The 14,421-nt window shown below is 50.7% G+C and overlaps 1 protein-coding gene across 1 annotated transcript in view; it reads left to right on the top strand.

Moving 5' to 3' along the window:
• The first annotated feature begins 1,499 nt into the window (after window positions 1-1,499).
• USH1C (USH1 protein network component harmonin) overlaps window positions 1,500-14,421 on the top strand; it is a 52,559-nt gene continuing 39,637 nt past the window's right edge. Inside the window, exons 1-3 of the mRNA XM_032641783.1 lie at window positions 1,500-1,603; window positions 12,691-12,758; window positions 14,147-14,290. Of these exons, the coding sequence (XP_032497674.1) occupies window positions 1,568-1,603; window positions 12,691-12,758; window positions 14,147-14,290 (248 nt within the window). The 5' untranslated portion in view covers window positions 1,500-1,567. The remainder of the gene's footprint in view (window positions 1,604-12,690; window positions 12,759-14,146; window positions 14,291-14,421) is intronic.

Here is a 14,421-nt window from a genome sequence, read left to right as displayed (position 1 = left end):
GAGGGTGGGAGGCAGGTGCAAGAGGGAGGGAATATGGGGATATGTGTATGCATATAGCTTATTCACTTTGTTATACAGCAGAAACTAACACAACACTGTAAAGCAATTATACTCCGATAAAGATGTTCAAAAAATAAAATAAAAAAGTTGCTGTTCCTTGCCCCAACAACTCGTCTCGCAATTTATTGGTCTGTTGTGCAGTGAGCAGTTCGAACTTGGACTCAGTAACAATGGGAGAGGAGAACCAGGACTCAGTTTTATCCCTAAAACCAAGAGGGAAGCATTTAAAGAAGAGAGTCTGCAGGGGGCAGTGGTCATGTAAAAGAAGGATTGGGGTGCCAGTGGATGGCATTCCCCTCATAAGGGCATTTGCTGCTCGGCCTGGATTCTATATACGAAATAAACAGCCATATGACATAGTTACGAAATGCAGAAAATCAACAAGGTAAGTTGGAGGGGAATATATTTTGTGTGTCTTTCCTGGGCCTCTGAAAATCTCACAATTCTTTTATCTCTGACCTTAACTAGTTAATATCAAGGGGAGAACATGGATGATATTTTAAGGTTCTTCTCCAGGAAGGATTTATATCTTAAACTAGGCAATAATTTAGCCCAAATAAAAATAGTCTGCTGACAGTACTTCAGCTATTGGTGGTGGGCTGCAAAGGAGGGGCTCTTTAGGTGCCTCTGAAGTTACAGTTGTTCACTGATTTGGGCTGCTGTCCACCTCCTGTCCCCTGTCCCTTGACACGGTGCAAACAGGGCAGGCCCTGACCCTGAGTTAAATCCAAGAGCAAGTGCCATAATTAAAAGTGCCCACTCTTTCCATTCACATCTGTTTTTATCACCCCTCTCCTGGCCCCCTCTTTCCTCTCAGTCTGTCCCAGGGTTGGTTCATCATTATCTTTGCACCCCAGCCCTAGACCTAGGAGTCAAGCAAACTTTGGTTGAATTGAATCGAATGAACCAGATGGGGCCTGGGCCCTGGGTAAAGGTCAGCTGTAAATCAGGATGTCATTGCCAGGCCCTTCTATGCTTCAGTGTGTGTGTGTGTGTGTGTGTGTGTGTGTGTGTGTGTGTGATTGGAGGGGAGCTAGGGAACGTGGGAGGGGAAGTCAGTTAAGAAGGGGCACTCCCACCCACTGGTTCACCAAGGAATTCACAAAGAGAAGATGTCTTCCAAGTGGCAAAAACCCACAGAGGAATGCACACTGAAGGTGAGATGCCTGGCAGAGGGTGACAGACAGTTTCCTGAGATCCTTTCCCTCAACTGCGTGTGTTTGGGAGCCATTCCAAGTGCAGCGCCAGCCTCAGGTCCAACCACTGGTGCCACCATCACTGACACACACTCCAGCCCGTTTGCTCCTGGGCGTCAGTGAGAGACGACGCGATTCAGGACATGGGTCTCCCGCCTCCCCGCGGCCCCGCCCCACCCGTCCCAGGTCCCGCCCCCTCCCTCCCAGGCCCCGCCTGTCAGGGTCTCCGCCTCTGCCGGCTCGGGGCAACCAAGCACCGGCAGCACCCGAAGGAGCTAGTTGTGTAGCAAGCGGTTCTGTCTGGCTCAGCCATGGACCGGAAGGTGGCCCGAGAATTCCGTCACAAGGTCAGAGCTGCTAGGGGCCCCTCAAGCGCCCCGGACCCCGGAGTCCGGGGCGGAGTGGGTGGGAAGTGGACACCCTCGGCACCACCCCTTGCTTTCCCAGCAGGGCCTGGGGCTTTGGGTGGGCTGGGACCCCGAGGGTCATTTGGTTGCCAGCAGGGATCCCCAGTAAAATGAGGGAGGTGCACTGGGACTCCAGGCATAGGAACCACTAAACTGATCTCCTTAAAGTGTCCTTTCTTTTTCTGCGCTCCAGGTTTGGGATTTCTCTGGGGTTAGAATTCCTTCCAGTCTTGGTCTGAGACAGGATATTTCTCTGAGATAGCTCATAGCGGGCAAACCCCCTCCCTCCCGGTGCTTCCAGCTCTGGGCTGTTGGAACGTGTGGAGAGGGTTTGGGGTAGTGTCTGAGAGGTGAGGACTGTAGAGAGGGGAAGTGGATGCTTCCTTCTGTCTTTTGACCTCAAAATTCCAGTTCGAAGCACTCCAGGCAGCCCCCTCCCCACTTAAGGGCATTTCTGGCGGCCTGAGAAGTAGCTGAGGACCTGGGGCTGGCCAGGGGGCAGTGGGAGGAAGGGAGGAGGCTCAGGCAGTCGGCCAGAGCCTTCGGGCTCTCCCCTGGTGTGTCCCAGTGACGGGCCTCATTGGTGGCCCGGGATCCTCAGAGACCATCACGGAAAGCTACTGGATTTCACCTAGGCTTTCCAGAACTGTTTCCAGAGCTGTGCAGGGGTCACTGAGATCCTGAGGTCCAAGAGGACCATTTGAGGGGACCCAGTGGACCACCCCACCAGGGCTGAGGATGCCTCAGAGCCCAAGGATAAAGGCAGGGGTGTCTGGAGCTACCCACAGGCCCTGCCTGAGGGACGGGTGACAGTACCTTGAGGCCTGCCCAGAGGGGCAGTGTCTTTAGACCAAGCCAACCCCCTTCCCAGGCCTGAGGGGCAGAGGTCAGGTAGGCAACGTCAGGATGCTTAGCCCCTCTCTCACCACACAGAGGCCCAGGGGAGCCCAAGGAGCCAGCCAGTGTGGAGGCCACAGGGGCTAAAAGCCAGGGGCTTGGGGCTAGGGGCCGACGGTCAGTTGTCCATTGAAGAAACATGTTTTGAGCACCCACTCCATGCCAGACCCAGCCTGTGCCCTCAAATTGCTGGTCATTTGGATGGGAGGCAGACCCTACACTAATAACTACCCACAACTGGGTGCTGAGTGTTGGAATCAAGGTTTGGTGGGGGGACAGAGAGAGCAGCTCATACTGGTGGAAGTCTTCTGAAAATGAGGCCTTGGGATCCCAAGGGTGAGAGATAACCGGAAGTTCAAGCAAGAGTTTGGGGGCTGGCAGATAGCAAGGGGAGTGTGAGACAGTGTTCACCAGTGCATCCTGTTGCAAAGGGACTTGAGGGGAGAAATTTCAGCCGCTGAGGCCGTTTGGTGAGTGTAGATTTCAGACAACCCACGTTGAAAGAGCACAACTGCCCGTCCCCCACCCCAAGATGACTCAGGCTTGAATTTCAGTTTCCTGCCCCTGGGCTGAAAATAATGTCGGGTCCTCTTTTGTCTTCTCCTCATGGGGTACTTTTCTCTGCCTCTTTGAGAGAATTATATCTGGAGTCCCTGGTGTCTGACTCAGCCCCTGGGTTAGCCCCTATTCCTCTTCCACAGGCCCCATGGGCTCCAAAGGGCCTCAAGCCTCTGTGTTTCCACTGCCCTGCTCTTCCGCATCACGAAAGTCATTACCTATTAATGCCCCTGTGTGAGCAGGCAGGGCATGCTGGGCAAGGCTGGGGCTGGACTTTGTGCCCTGTTGCTTCGGACGCAGCAGCAACCTTCCCCTCCCAGGGTGGAGGCAGCAGCAACCTTCCCCTCCCAGGGTGGAGATCATCTAGGAACTGTGGAGAGAAGATGAAGCAGCAGAGGAGAGACCTTGCCTGTTTACTGCTTTCTAAGATGTCCCTTCCTTAGAGTTTCAGAGCAAATTCACCCCTTGGGAATGGTTTGTAATCTAAATAAATTCTTAGTCATTGGAGGTAACATTTTAAAGGTAGTGTGTTGTCATGGAAAGTGCTGTGTGACCTGGAGCAAGTTATTAACCTCTCTGTGCCTCAGTTCTCCAATTTGTTAAATAGGGATAACAATAATATTTAGTACGTTTATTGTTAGTACCAGATGAAATCTACACATGTGTAGGAAGCTTAAATAGACCCTTTTACTTAGTGAAGCCTCAACAGATGTCCACTGTTGTCTGTTGTCTGAAGTTAGGTAGAACTGGGGTCAAATCTCAATCCTGTCACTCACTGCCAGTGAGACCTTGGGCAAGCAATCTCGCTGAGCTTTAGTTTCCTTAACTTTGCGATGAGGTTCATAGTGCTTACCCCACAAGACAGTTAGGATTAAATAGGAATTCAAACACTGGCTTCTCTGGTCATTTGGTAACCATTTGGTAAATGACCACACTGTTCCCAGCTGATACCTGCAGAGCACCCTGTTGGATGAGCCAACAGTCTCCAGGCCATTGAACAGGGACTGTTGGGCTTGTGCAGTTTCCCCAAGGCCACCAGCAGACCAGCAGTACTTGCATGTCCTTCCCGGTCACAGCCTTGGAGTCAGGATACCAAGGTGAGGGGAGGGAGCAACAGAGACTAAGACTTCTACCCGAGAGAACCAGCTTTTCTTTCTTTTTTTTTTTTTTTTTTGAGAACCAGCTTATCAAAAGAGGGCTGCCCCTGTGCTCACTGCATCTGCATGTTGCAGGAACTTGGTGACTCATTTGCTCAAAACTTATTTATTGACTGTTCAATCATACATTTATGGGCATCTATACTGTACCCTGCCCAAAGCTAGGAATCTGACAGAAGAGGTTGGGGGAATAAATAAGAAGGTCAGAAAGAGCCTCTACATTCTAGGGATTTGCTAATCAGTCATTCATTCATGCATGCAATAAATATTGACTGAGCTACTAATATATGCTGGGCAGTACTCTAACCATTGAATAAGAAAACAAAGTCTCTGCCCTCTTAGAGAGCACTTTCTAGTGGGGAAGACAGACAGTTAACAAGTAAACCAAAGTATCATATATGAAAGTATCATATAATGCCAAGTAGTAATGAATGCTATGAAAAAAATAAACTGGGGTGAGGGGATAAAGAGTGACAAGATAGTACTTTTTATAGGATAGTCAGGGAAACCTCTCTGAAGAAGTGATATTTGAGGAAAGACATAAAAGAAATGAGGGAAGGAGCCATGGGGATATATGTAGAAGAGCATTCCAGGAAGAGGAAACAGCAAGTACAAAGGCCCTGAGGCAAGCATTTGCTTGCCTTCTTTAGGAACAGCAAGTAGGATGGTGTTTCCGAGAAGAATTATGGAATGAAGAGCGCTAGGGGGTGGATCAGAGGGGTGGTGGAGTCCTGATAGGCCATACTCAGGATTTTGGGTTTTGTTCTAAGTGAGAGAAGCCAGCTGGGGAGTGACGTGACTGAATTACATTTTAAAAGAATTGCTCTGACTGCTGGTAGAGAACAGACTGAGAGGACCAAGGGTAGAAAAGGGACCCTCACTTAGGAGGCTTCTGAAGTAGCCCAGGGCACAGGGAGGGGAGGGGGGCGTTGGACCAGGTGGAGTAGCCAGACCGAGGATACATGTTCAAGGTAGACCTGACAGGCTTTGCTGATGGGATTGGCTGTGGGTGTTGAGAAAAAGGTATCAAGGGTGAGACTATGTGCTGGGAGGAGGAGCAGGTTGGTGGGGACAGAGCGGGAGGTGGTGGAAACCAAGAGCTCCATTTTGAATGTTTTATGTTTGAGATGCCTTTTAGATCTCCAAGTACAGAGGTGACTAAGAATGCCCTCTTGCACTGTTGGTGGGAATGTAAATTGATACAGCCACTATGGAGAACAGTATGGAGGTTCCTTTAAAAACTAAAAACAGAACTACCATATGACCCAGCAGTCCCACTCCTGGGCATATACCCTGAGAAAACCATAATTCAAAAAGAGTCATGTACCACAATGTTCATTACAGCTGTATTTACAATAGCCAGGACATGGAAGCAACCTAAGTGTCCATCGACAGATGAATGGATAAAGATGAGTGGCACATATACACAATGGAATATTACTCAGCCATAAAAAGAAATGAAATTGAGTTATTTGTAGTGAGGTGGATGGATCTAGAGTCTGTCATACAGAGTGAAGTAAGTCAGAAAGAGAAAAACAAATACCGTATGCTAACACATATATATGGAATCTAAAAAAAAAAGATGGTTCTGAAGAACCTAGGGGCAGGACATGAATAAAGACACAGATGTAGAGTATGGACTTGAGGACACAGGGAGGGGGAAGGGTAAGCTGGGACGAAGTGAGAGAGTGGCATGGACATATATACACTGCCAAACGTAAAATATAGATAGCTAGTGGGAAGCAGCCACATAGCACAGGGAGATCAGCTCGGTGCTTTGTGACCACCTAGAGGGGTGGGATAGGGAGGGTGGGAGGGAGACGCAAGAGGGAGGAGATATGGGGATATATGTATATGTATAGCTGATTCACTTTGTTATAAAGCAGAAACTAACACACCATTGTAAAGCAATTATACTCCAATAAAGATGTTTAAAAAAATATATCTATATATATATTTTTAAAAAAAGAAGGCCAGTAGCTGTAGGAGTGTGAAAATCAGGGGAGAGGTCTGTGCTAGGATAAGCCTCAGTGAATCCTCGGAGAATAGATGGTACTTAAACCCCAGAGACTGATGAGGTCACTTAGGGACACAGTGTAGATGGAAAGAAGACCCAGAACAGAGCCCGGAGCACCCCAATCTGTAGAGGAGAGGAAGAGGAGAAGAAATAGCAAGGACGGCAGGAGAACCAGCAGAAGGAGGGAGTGATTGGCTATGCCCAGCCCTGGGTCAGATGCTACCAACTAGGTAGCATGACACGAGTCTCTTGAAAAGATGAAGGACAATAAAACATGGGTCAGATAAATCCAGTACTATCTGGGATGCACAATGTGAAGGCCTGGGCAGAAGTAGAGCAAGATCCATTCACCCCAGCAACATTTATGGAGGGTCCACTCTCTGCCAGCTGCTGAGAACGTGGAATTTGTGTTCATTTATTCTTACTTAGTTTAATTAACAAACACTTAGAACTTACTACTTTCCAGGCACTGTTCTAAGTATTTAACAACTATTAACTCAATGAATAATTAAAAAAACAATTTTTAATCTCTCATAGAATGATGAAGTCCTATGAGATACTTTTATCCCCATTTTACAGATGAGGAAACTGAAGCACAGAGATGTGCAAACTCAGACGGGGAAGGGACTTGTGGCCTCACTCCCCACCTTCCCCTAGGCCTGTGTCGGGACCAGATACAGATTAGTGAGAGACAGTCAGGTGAAGAAAGGAAGTCCACCACAGCTTGGTGAGTCCCGTGGCAGAGGTGGGGACAAAGTGCCATCCTGTGCACAGAGAATGACAGGACAGGCTTTGTGGCGGAGCCTGAGGAAAGGCTTGACCAAGGAGAGCTGGTATTTGCGGAGACTTGCAGGTGGAGGAAGAGCTCTAGAGAAGAACTGCTGGTACCACCAGTACTAATAGCTAAGGTTTCACACCAGCCATGGTCGCAGCAGGAAGCAGGTGGCTCATCCAAATGGGAAACTGAAGAGTTTTATGAAGGGACTGCATAAGGGGAAGGGCAGGGATGGCTGAGCTGACAAGGCGTGGTAACACAGCCTGAGAGGAGCAGCAGCTGGAGGCCAGGGGCTCCTGAAGGGGCAACGGAAGGGGCTTCCAGAGCAAGGGAGAGCGTGGCTGCAAGAGAGACGCCCAGTCAGATGCTGCAGCCTCAGCTGGGGGCACCTGCCTCGTGGTGGTCCAGCATGGAGGGAGCCGGGGAATCAGAACCCCACTCCCTTTCTCCCCAGGCCCTCTCACCACCCCCTGGCTGAACACAGCAGGAAGCAGAGGGCAGGGGGCCCATTCAAAGCTTCCTGGGACATAAAACTGGGTGGAGGAGGCGGGGTTGTGGGTCTGGAGGCAAAAAGGAAGAGATCCAGCGCACATTTTAGAGCCCTTGAAATTTTGGAGTCCTGGGCACTGTCCTAAGTACTTTATATACACTCATTCATTTAATCCCCACCACAGCCCCAGGAGGGCAAATGTCACCTAGCGGAACAACATGCATTATTTAACTTGCTTCTTGCTCTCTTTCTCGATCTTTGGCTGGGTGCGTGCAAGGAGTTGAATTTGCATAAGCTGAAGGTTGTGTGCTTCCGCTGTGCGACTGTTCTGAAAGGCCAGTCCATATGCAGGAAGGCAGGGAGATGAGGCTGGAGAGGGCTCAAGGCCAAAGCCAGAATTTGCCTCCACTGCCCCAGACACGAGGCCTGAACCTTATGAGGGGGGAGATGCACCTCCCCCCCACACCATGCAGGCCAATAACACTGAGCCAGCTGAGCATCTGTCAGAGAATGCCCATGCTGGATGGAGGGGACCAGACACAAGTTGGGTGGGAATGGGGGATTGATGTGATAAAGAGACCCCCACACAGTTTTTTGTAGATGGTGGCCTCATTAGGGCTTCTGTGCCCATCATCAAGGGGAATCCAAGAAAAGGAAAAGCTTTCTAAATCTAGCTATAGAAAGAAGACACGGTCTTGCACACAGTAGGTGCTCAGTAAATGTGTATTGGACAAATGCAAACAAGAAAGTTCTGTCTGGTAAGTGGATATCATGTGGGAGTTAGAAAACAAGCAGGGGTTTTGGAGCCAGCAGGCATCTCATCTCTCCCACTTCTCTGAGCCTCGATTTCCTCATCTGTCTAATGGGGATAATAATATCCATCCACTTAGAGGGTTGTTGGGAGGTTAAAGATAATGCAAGTAAAGTTCTTCAGACATGATGGCCAGTCTGTAAGCAGAGTCTGTACTGAATGAGGGAGCCTCGGACTGGGAGGCCCGTAAGGAGGCTCTGGGCTGGGCACGGTCAGAAAAGACTCTAGAAGAGGGGGCTTGGACTCCCCTTAAATGAAGGCAGGGGTCAGGTGGGAGGAGGGAGGGCAATCCCTCTTGCTTGGGTCTGGGACCTACTCTTCGTGAGCAGTGGGAACTGAGCTGAGAGGAGCCAGATCCAGGAGGCTGTGTACTAAGGAGCCATGGGAAGGTGACTGGAGTGGGCAGAGAGGAAGGAAGGAAGGCTCTAGTCTAAGGCTAAAGGAGTTCATTGGTCATTCAGCAGACACACTGTGCACCCGTGTGCATGGCACGGTGCTGTTGAAGACCTACTTTGTGGGTTACAGGTACCTGAGCTCAAGGTTTCAGGAGAATGGTACAAAGGGCCCGAGGGCAGGGTTCACTGAAGCTGATCCTTGGACTGGTGCTGGGCAGCCCCCCCCTGGGGAGTTTGCTTGAACCCAGATTCCAGGAGGAGGGGATACCATATACATTTTTAAAATATTTAAAAAGTGAAATTTGAATTACAGTGGTGAGGTTACTGCACGTTTGGGCTTCTAGAGAAAGTTCCATGCTTCTCAGTTGTCTTTCTCGGTTCCTTTTAAAGCCCAGAGGCTGAGGTGTGACTGTGTGTTTTCACTCGGGTGTGGTCAGAGAACAAAGCAGTGCTATTATCCCTGAGTCTCTCTGGAGACATTCCCCGGTGGAGAATGGTCAGGGTCACCAGAGTACCACCATTTTGATTTATCACTTACATTTGTACTTAAAGAGCATTTTACATAAACCGGGTATGTTTTCCCAGATATAATGGTATGTGGATAATTTTTTAAATGGACGAGTTGAATTTCTGGGGGTCGATGAAACATTCTGAGTGAGGATGGGAAGGTTCCAATGTGTTGGGGGAAGGGTCTGTTCAGCTGCAGCCTGAGTCCCACTAGGGGAATGATGGAGATCCCCAAGGAGATGACCCTGGAGGAGCAGGTAAGGGCAGAACTGAAGGCCAGGATTGGAGTGACCTAAGCGGTGAGAGTGGATGGACATGAGGCTAAAGAGCTGAACTTTGCAGGCTGCCTCAGAGGGAGACTGGTAGGATGTGGTTTCTCAGTGGGGCCTCTGGATGCAGTGGTCAGCATTGGAGGGCTGCCCACAAGGACCAGGAACCTGGGACCCCCGAGAATAGGCTCTTTCCACAAAGAGCACCTCCAGGCATTCTGTGCTTGGCCCAGGAGGGCAGAAAAGCAGAACCCTAGACTCTAACATTGGAAATTGCCTTTGTCTTCCATTCCCACTCTCTACCCAGTGCCTAAGTGCTGTCTACCAGGAACAGTGCCTCACTTCTTACATTTAATGATGCAGCAGGAGGCATTTCTGCAAGGAGGGGTGGGAGACAGCTTCAGTCTTAAGGCCTCAGTGAATAAGAAATTTCCCTCTCCTCTACTTTGTCTTATGTCACCACCCATGGCTGGAATTGAGCTAGAAGCCCTTTGGTTGGGCTCTCCTCACTGCAATCAGAGCAGATGGGATTTTTATGCTTCCTTAGAGAACAGAACATCTGCGGTTCCAGGAGTCATCCAAAAGATGTTGTGTTTTCTTTCTTGTTACGAACCAAACCCAAAGGGTTTTCTTAATAGTACAGAGGAGAGTGGTGGGGATTAGAGATAAGGGAGATCCTCTTGAGAGCAAAGCATTTGAAATTTTGGCCTAAACAGGCCCTGGAATTTTTTCCTCTGGAAGGCCTGACTCATCCACGCAGTGGGGCCAGCAGGAAGAGCATAGGCTTTGGAATCAGATAGACCAAGGTTCAAATCTTAGCTCTTGTCTTTTATTAGCTGTGGGACCTTGAATGAGATGGCTTAACCTCTCTGGTCTTCAGTTTCCTCATCTGCAAAATGGTGTGAGAACATCGGCCTTGTAGGGCTGGTGAGATAGACAAATGGAATAAAGCCCAGAAAAGCTCCTGGTGCCATCCCATGATGCAAATACTATTTCCCTTCCCCTTCTGTTCCAATGATTCCCTTTCTCCCATCTGATTGTGGGTGTACCAGGAGGCAGGGGGATGGACAAATCCATCTGATGCTTATTTATTGACCACTTACTATGCGTTAGTCACAAGAGATTTGGAACAAACAGACCTCATCTTTCCCTCATGGGGTTTTCTGTCTGATGAAGGAAACAGACCAATTCACAAAAAAGCAAGCCTTTAATTACAAATTGTGACGGTTACAGTGAAGGAATTGAAGCATCTCTGGGGTGTGGGCGTGCGTTCTGTTTAGGTAGGTGAGCAGGGAGACCTCCCTGGGGAGGAGGCCAGCCATGCAGGGGAGAGGGGAAGCAGTCCAGGCAGAGAAAGCAGCACATGTGATGGCCCTGAGGCTAGAGCGAGTGTGGCCCGTGGGAAGCCCTGAAAGGAGGCCCGTGCAACCAGTCAGGAGCTGAAGTTGGGCTTTGATAAGTTAAGGTAAAGAATTTGGATCTGAATCTTGTTTTGAGTACAATGAGAAGCTATTAAGTACTCAAGTGATATGATCCAATTTATTTAAGGATTTCTGGCCCCTGATCCTAGGGAAATTCAGAATTTTTCTCTGCTCAGACTCCTCTTCCACAGCCGCAGGTGGGCAGCCCAGGCCTATCTTGACGCTGTTCCCCACCCCTCTCTTGCAGGCCCAGGCAGAGCAGGGAGCGAGAGTCCAGGCTGGACCCTCATAGAGATGAGCTTTTGGAGGTACCCACTTCTGTGGTGTGTGTAAAAGCCCGGGCTACCACCTAAGGTTCAGTACCACCCACTGTAGCTGATGCTTCTGTCCCCCATCTTCTGGCTAGCTGGGAGCCCCTGGCCTGGAGGAGAGGGGCAGTGAAGTGGGAGAAAGCAGCAGTACCCTTCTTGGAGCAGGTGGGATATAAACTTCTGTAGCTCCTGAAGCCCAACTGTGAGTCAGTGAGTGCAGGTTAAGCCTCCTAGGTTATTCTCATCTTTAATGAAATGCTCAGCCTAATTCTAGAGGGACGGGGGTACAGCTAGGTGGAGACAAGAAATCTGTATTCTGTACCCCTCCTGTTCAGCCCAGAAATCCCAAGGGCTGGGCCCAGTACGTCCTCTCTGTGTTGGGACAGACAGATTTCCCCCAACCTTCCAGAGTCCTTAAGATGCCCATAGAAAAAGGCAAAGATGCTCTGGCCCTCCTCTGAGGACCAATCAGGTGGGAGCTTCCAGCTTCCAGCAGCAGCTTCTCCCTCTGTGGGCTGAGGCCCTGGACCATGCTGTTGGGCCTGGAGGCTGGAGGAGGGAGGGACCCAAGGACCCCTCGAGCCTCCACCCTGCCCTCTTACTCAGTCCTGGGCTGAAAAGAGAGCTAAGGATATAGTGCACAGAGATTCACACTGAGCTGTCCCAGGGAGTGGAATCTGGGGCTCCTGGCCCACCAGCTCCCCTGGGACTGAGGTGCTAATGAAACAGCTCTTGACCCTGACCTTGGACTCCCAGCCATTGACGTCAGTGAAGTTGAAATAATGTAACCCGATTCTCCCCTTGGGGTGGTGGGGGAGTCATACAGGGGCCTGGGAAGGGGAAGGACTGACCAGAAGTCAGGGCCGACCCAGCTTAGGCCGGGACTGGACAAGGAAGAATCCAGTGGTAGGGCGCTCCCGGCCGGTGGGATGTGCTCTGTGAGCGAGTGGCCTAAATCCTTTCTGAAAGCAGTTATCTGGCACTACAGCCACCATCAGGTAAGACAGTGGGCTTCTTCCAGAGCGGGGAGCTGACGTTGGTGTTGCCACCCTGGACACAGATGACATAGCCATGGAGGTGATCGGCAGCATGGCTGCCATGGGGGTGCATTGCTGTCACGTGGGGGTTCACATGTATGGTATGCGTGTGCATCCCTGTGTGCACACGTGTCACTCCACCTGGGGACGAGGCTCAGCCTGACCACGTCGGACGCTTAGAGGTACTCCTAGGGCCACATCGGGGTGGTCTGCGCAGTCTGATGTGTTGGAGTCAGGGGGCCACCCTGGCTCTGGCTTCCTTCCTCTTCTCACAACCCTGAGGAGATGTGGAGGAGGTCCCCCAGCAGGGGCCTCCCCTTCCCTGGGATCTGCTATCGGGGTGCTGGGCCTGGAGTTGTAATTCTGCCTTTGGGTTTTCCAGGTGGATTTTCTGATTGAAAATGATGCAGAAAAGGACTATCTCTACGATGTGTTGCGGATGTACCACCAGTAAGTGTACTGGGTCCAGCTCCTGTGGGCCACCCCGGGTACCTCTGTCTTCAGGGGAGCCTGGGATGGATTGTTCTGAGACAGGAGGACCTCCCCCTCTTATCCTGGGGGGCTCAGGGAGGCTGATGCTCGGTGTTCCTGGGAATCAAATAGACACGCCACTCACTTGTCTCAGCAAATATTTACACAAATACATTGTGTATGGCTCTGTGCTAGTGGATAGGGGTACACGTATAAGCAAGACAGACTGGTTGCTGCCATCTAGTTGCTTACAGTCTGATGGGGGAGGCTGTCAGGTAGCCAGATAGGTTCAACAGAGTGTGATTGCTAGGATAGGACAGGAAATGCCAGCTGGTCCCAGTGCCGGCATCAGATGTCTGTTATCGCTCACCCGCTTTTTGATTCATTCAGTAACATTTATAAGCTCCTGCCACTGGCCGGGCACCATGCAGAATGTGGAAATGAAAAACTACTTCCTTTCCTCAACTAACTTGTGGCTTAGTTGGGGGAGATGGACAGACACTAGCAACACAAGGAACTCTAATACAAGTTCCAGTGAAATAACTGCTGAGTAGAGGTAAAAGCAGGAATGTAAAGAAAGGAGTTCTCAGTTCTGACTGTGGAGGGAGGATCAAGAAGGCTTGAGCCAGGTTTTTGAAGGGTAAGAAGGATTTTGCTGGGGGGAAATATCAGGGAAGGACATTCCAAGATGAGAGATCAACATTAGCAACGGTTTAGAGATGTGAAAGCACAGGTTGTGACAGAGACCATAACAGCCACCAGCCTGGGCAGTTCCACAGAAACAGGTCATGGAGGCCCTGAGCCTACCAAGAAGGATGGACTGTGTCCTCTGGGCAGTGGGGAGCCATCGAAGGGTTTTGAGAAGAGGAGCAATTTACATTTTAAAAAAAGACGGGCTGAGAGTGAGCCAGTCAGCTGGCAGCTGGAGAGGTGCTGGCCCCAGACGTTGAGGGTCTGAACGGTCAGAGGTGGAGGCTTGTGAGAGATAGTTTAAGGCTGCAGCTCAGAGCAGGAAACAAGGGGATGAGAGGGCTCACTGCGATCTCACAGAGGTTTCCTGTCTGGAAGGATGCTGGGCTTCAGAAGTAGGCAGAGCTGACTTTGAATCCTGGCTTGATTTCATCCGCAGGATGAGTTAACAACCCCTACTTCGATGGTTTCCTTGAGATACTTACATGGGAGAACGGACTTTTCTGAGGCACCCGACCCATCGTTAGGGGCTCTGGGCATTTCAGGAGAGTCCTCCTCAATTCCAAGGCCTGGGCCCAGTGGGTGGGGACCCAGCCCAGGACTGCTTCCTCTGGGAATCCTGGGGTCTCAGAGGTCATGGCTAAGGGGGAGGCTTCAGGGTCCCTGTGTCTCTGCAGAACCATGGACGTGGCCGTGCTTGTGGGAGACCTGAAGCTGGTCATCAACGAGCCCAGCCGCCTGCCCCTGTTTGACGCCATCAGGCCTCTGATCCCACTGAAGCACCAGGTGGAGTACGACCAACTAACCCCCCGGCGCTCCAGGTGCGGAGAGAGCCACAGGCTGGAGGCGGGGTGGGGGGAGAGGTCACCCTGGGATGTACAGGGTTGCTCACAAGTGGATGGGGCAGCGCTGGCCATCAGGCCAGAGATGGGCCGTCACCGACCCCTCCTCC

This window comes from Phocoena sinus, chromosome 8 (genome assembly GCF_008692025.1).
Source record: "Phocoena sinus isolate mPhoSin1 chromosome 8, mPhoSin1.pri, whole genome shotgun sequence".
Lineage (NCBI taxonomy): Eukaryota > Metazoa > Chordata > Mammalia > Artiodactyla > Phocoenidae > Phocoena > Phocoena sinus.
Note: the sequence above shows the minus strand (reverse complement) of the source record. Positions and strands in the feature narration are given on the sequence as shown.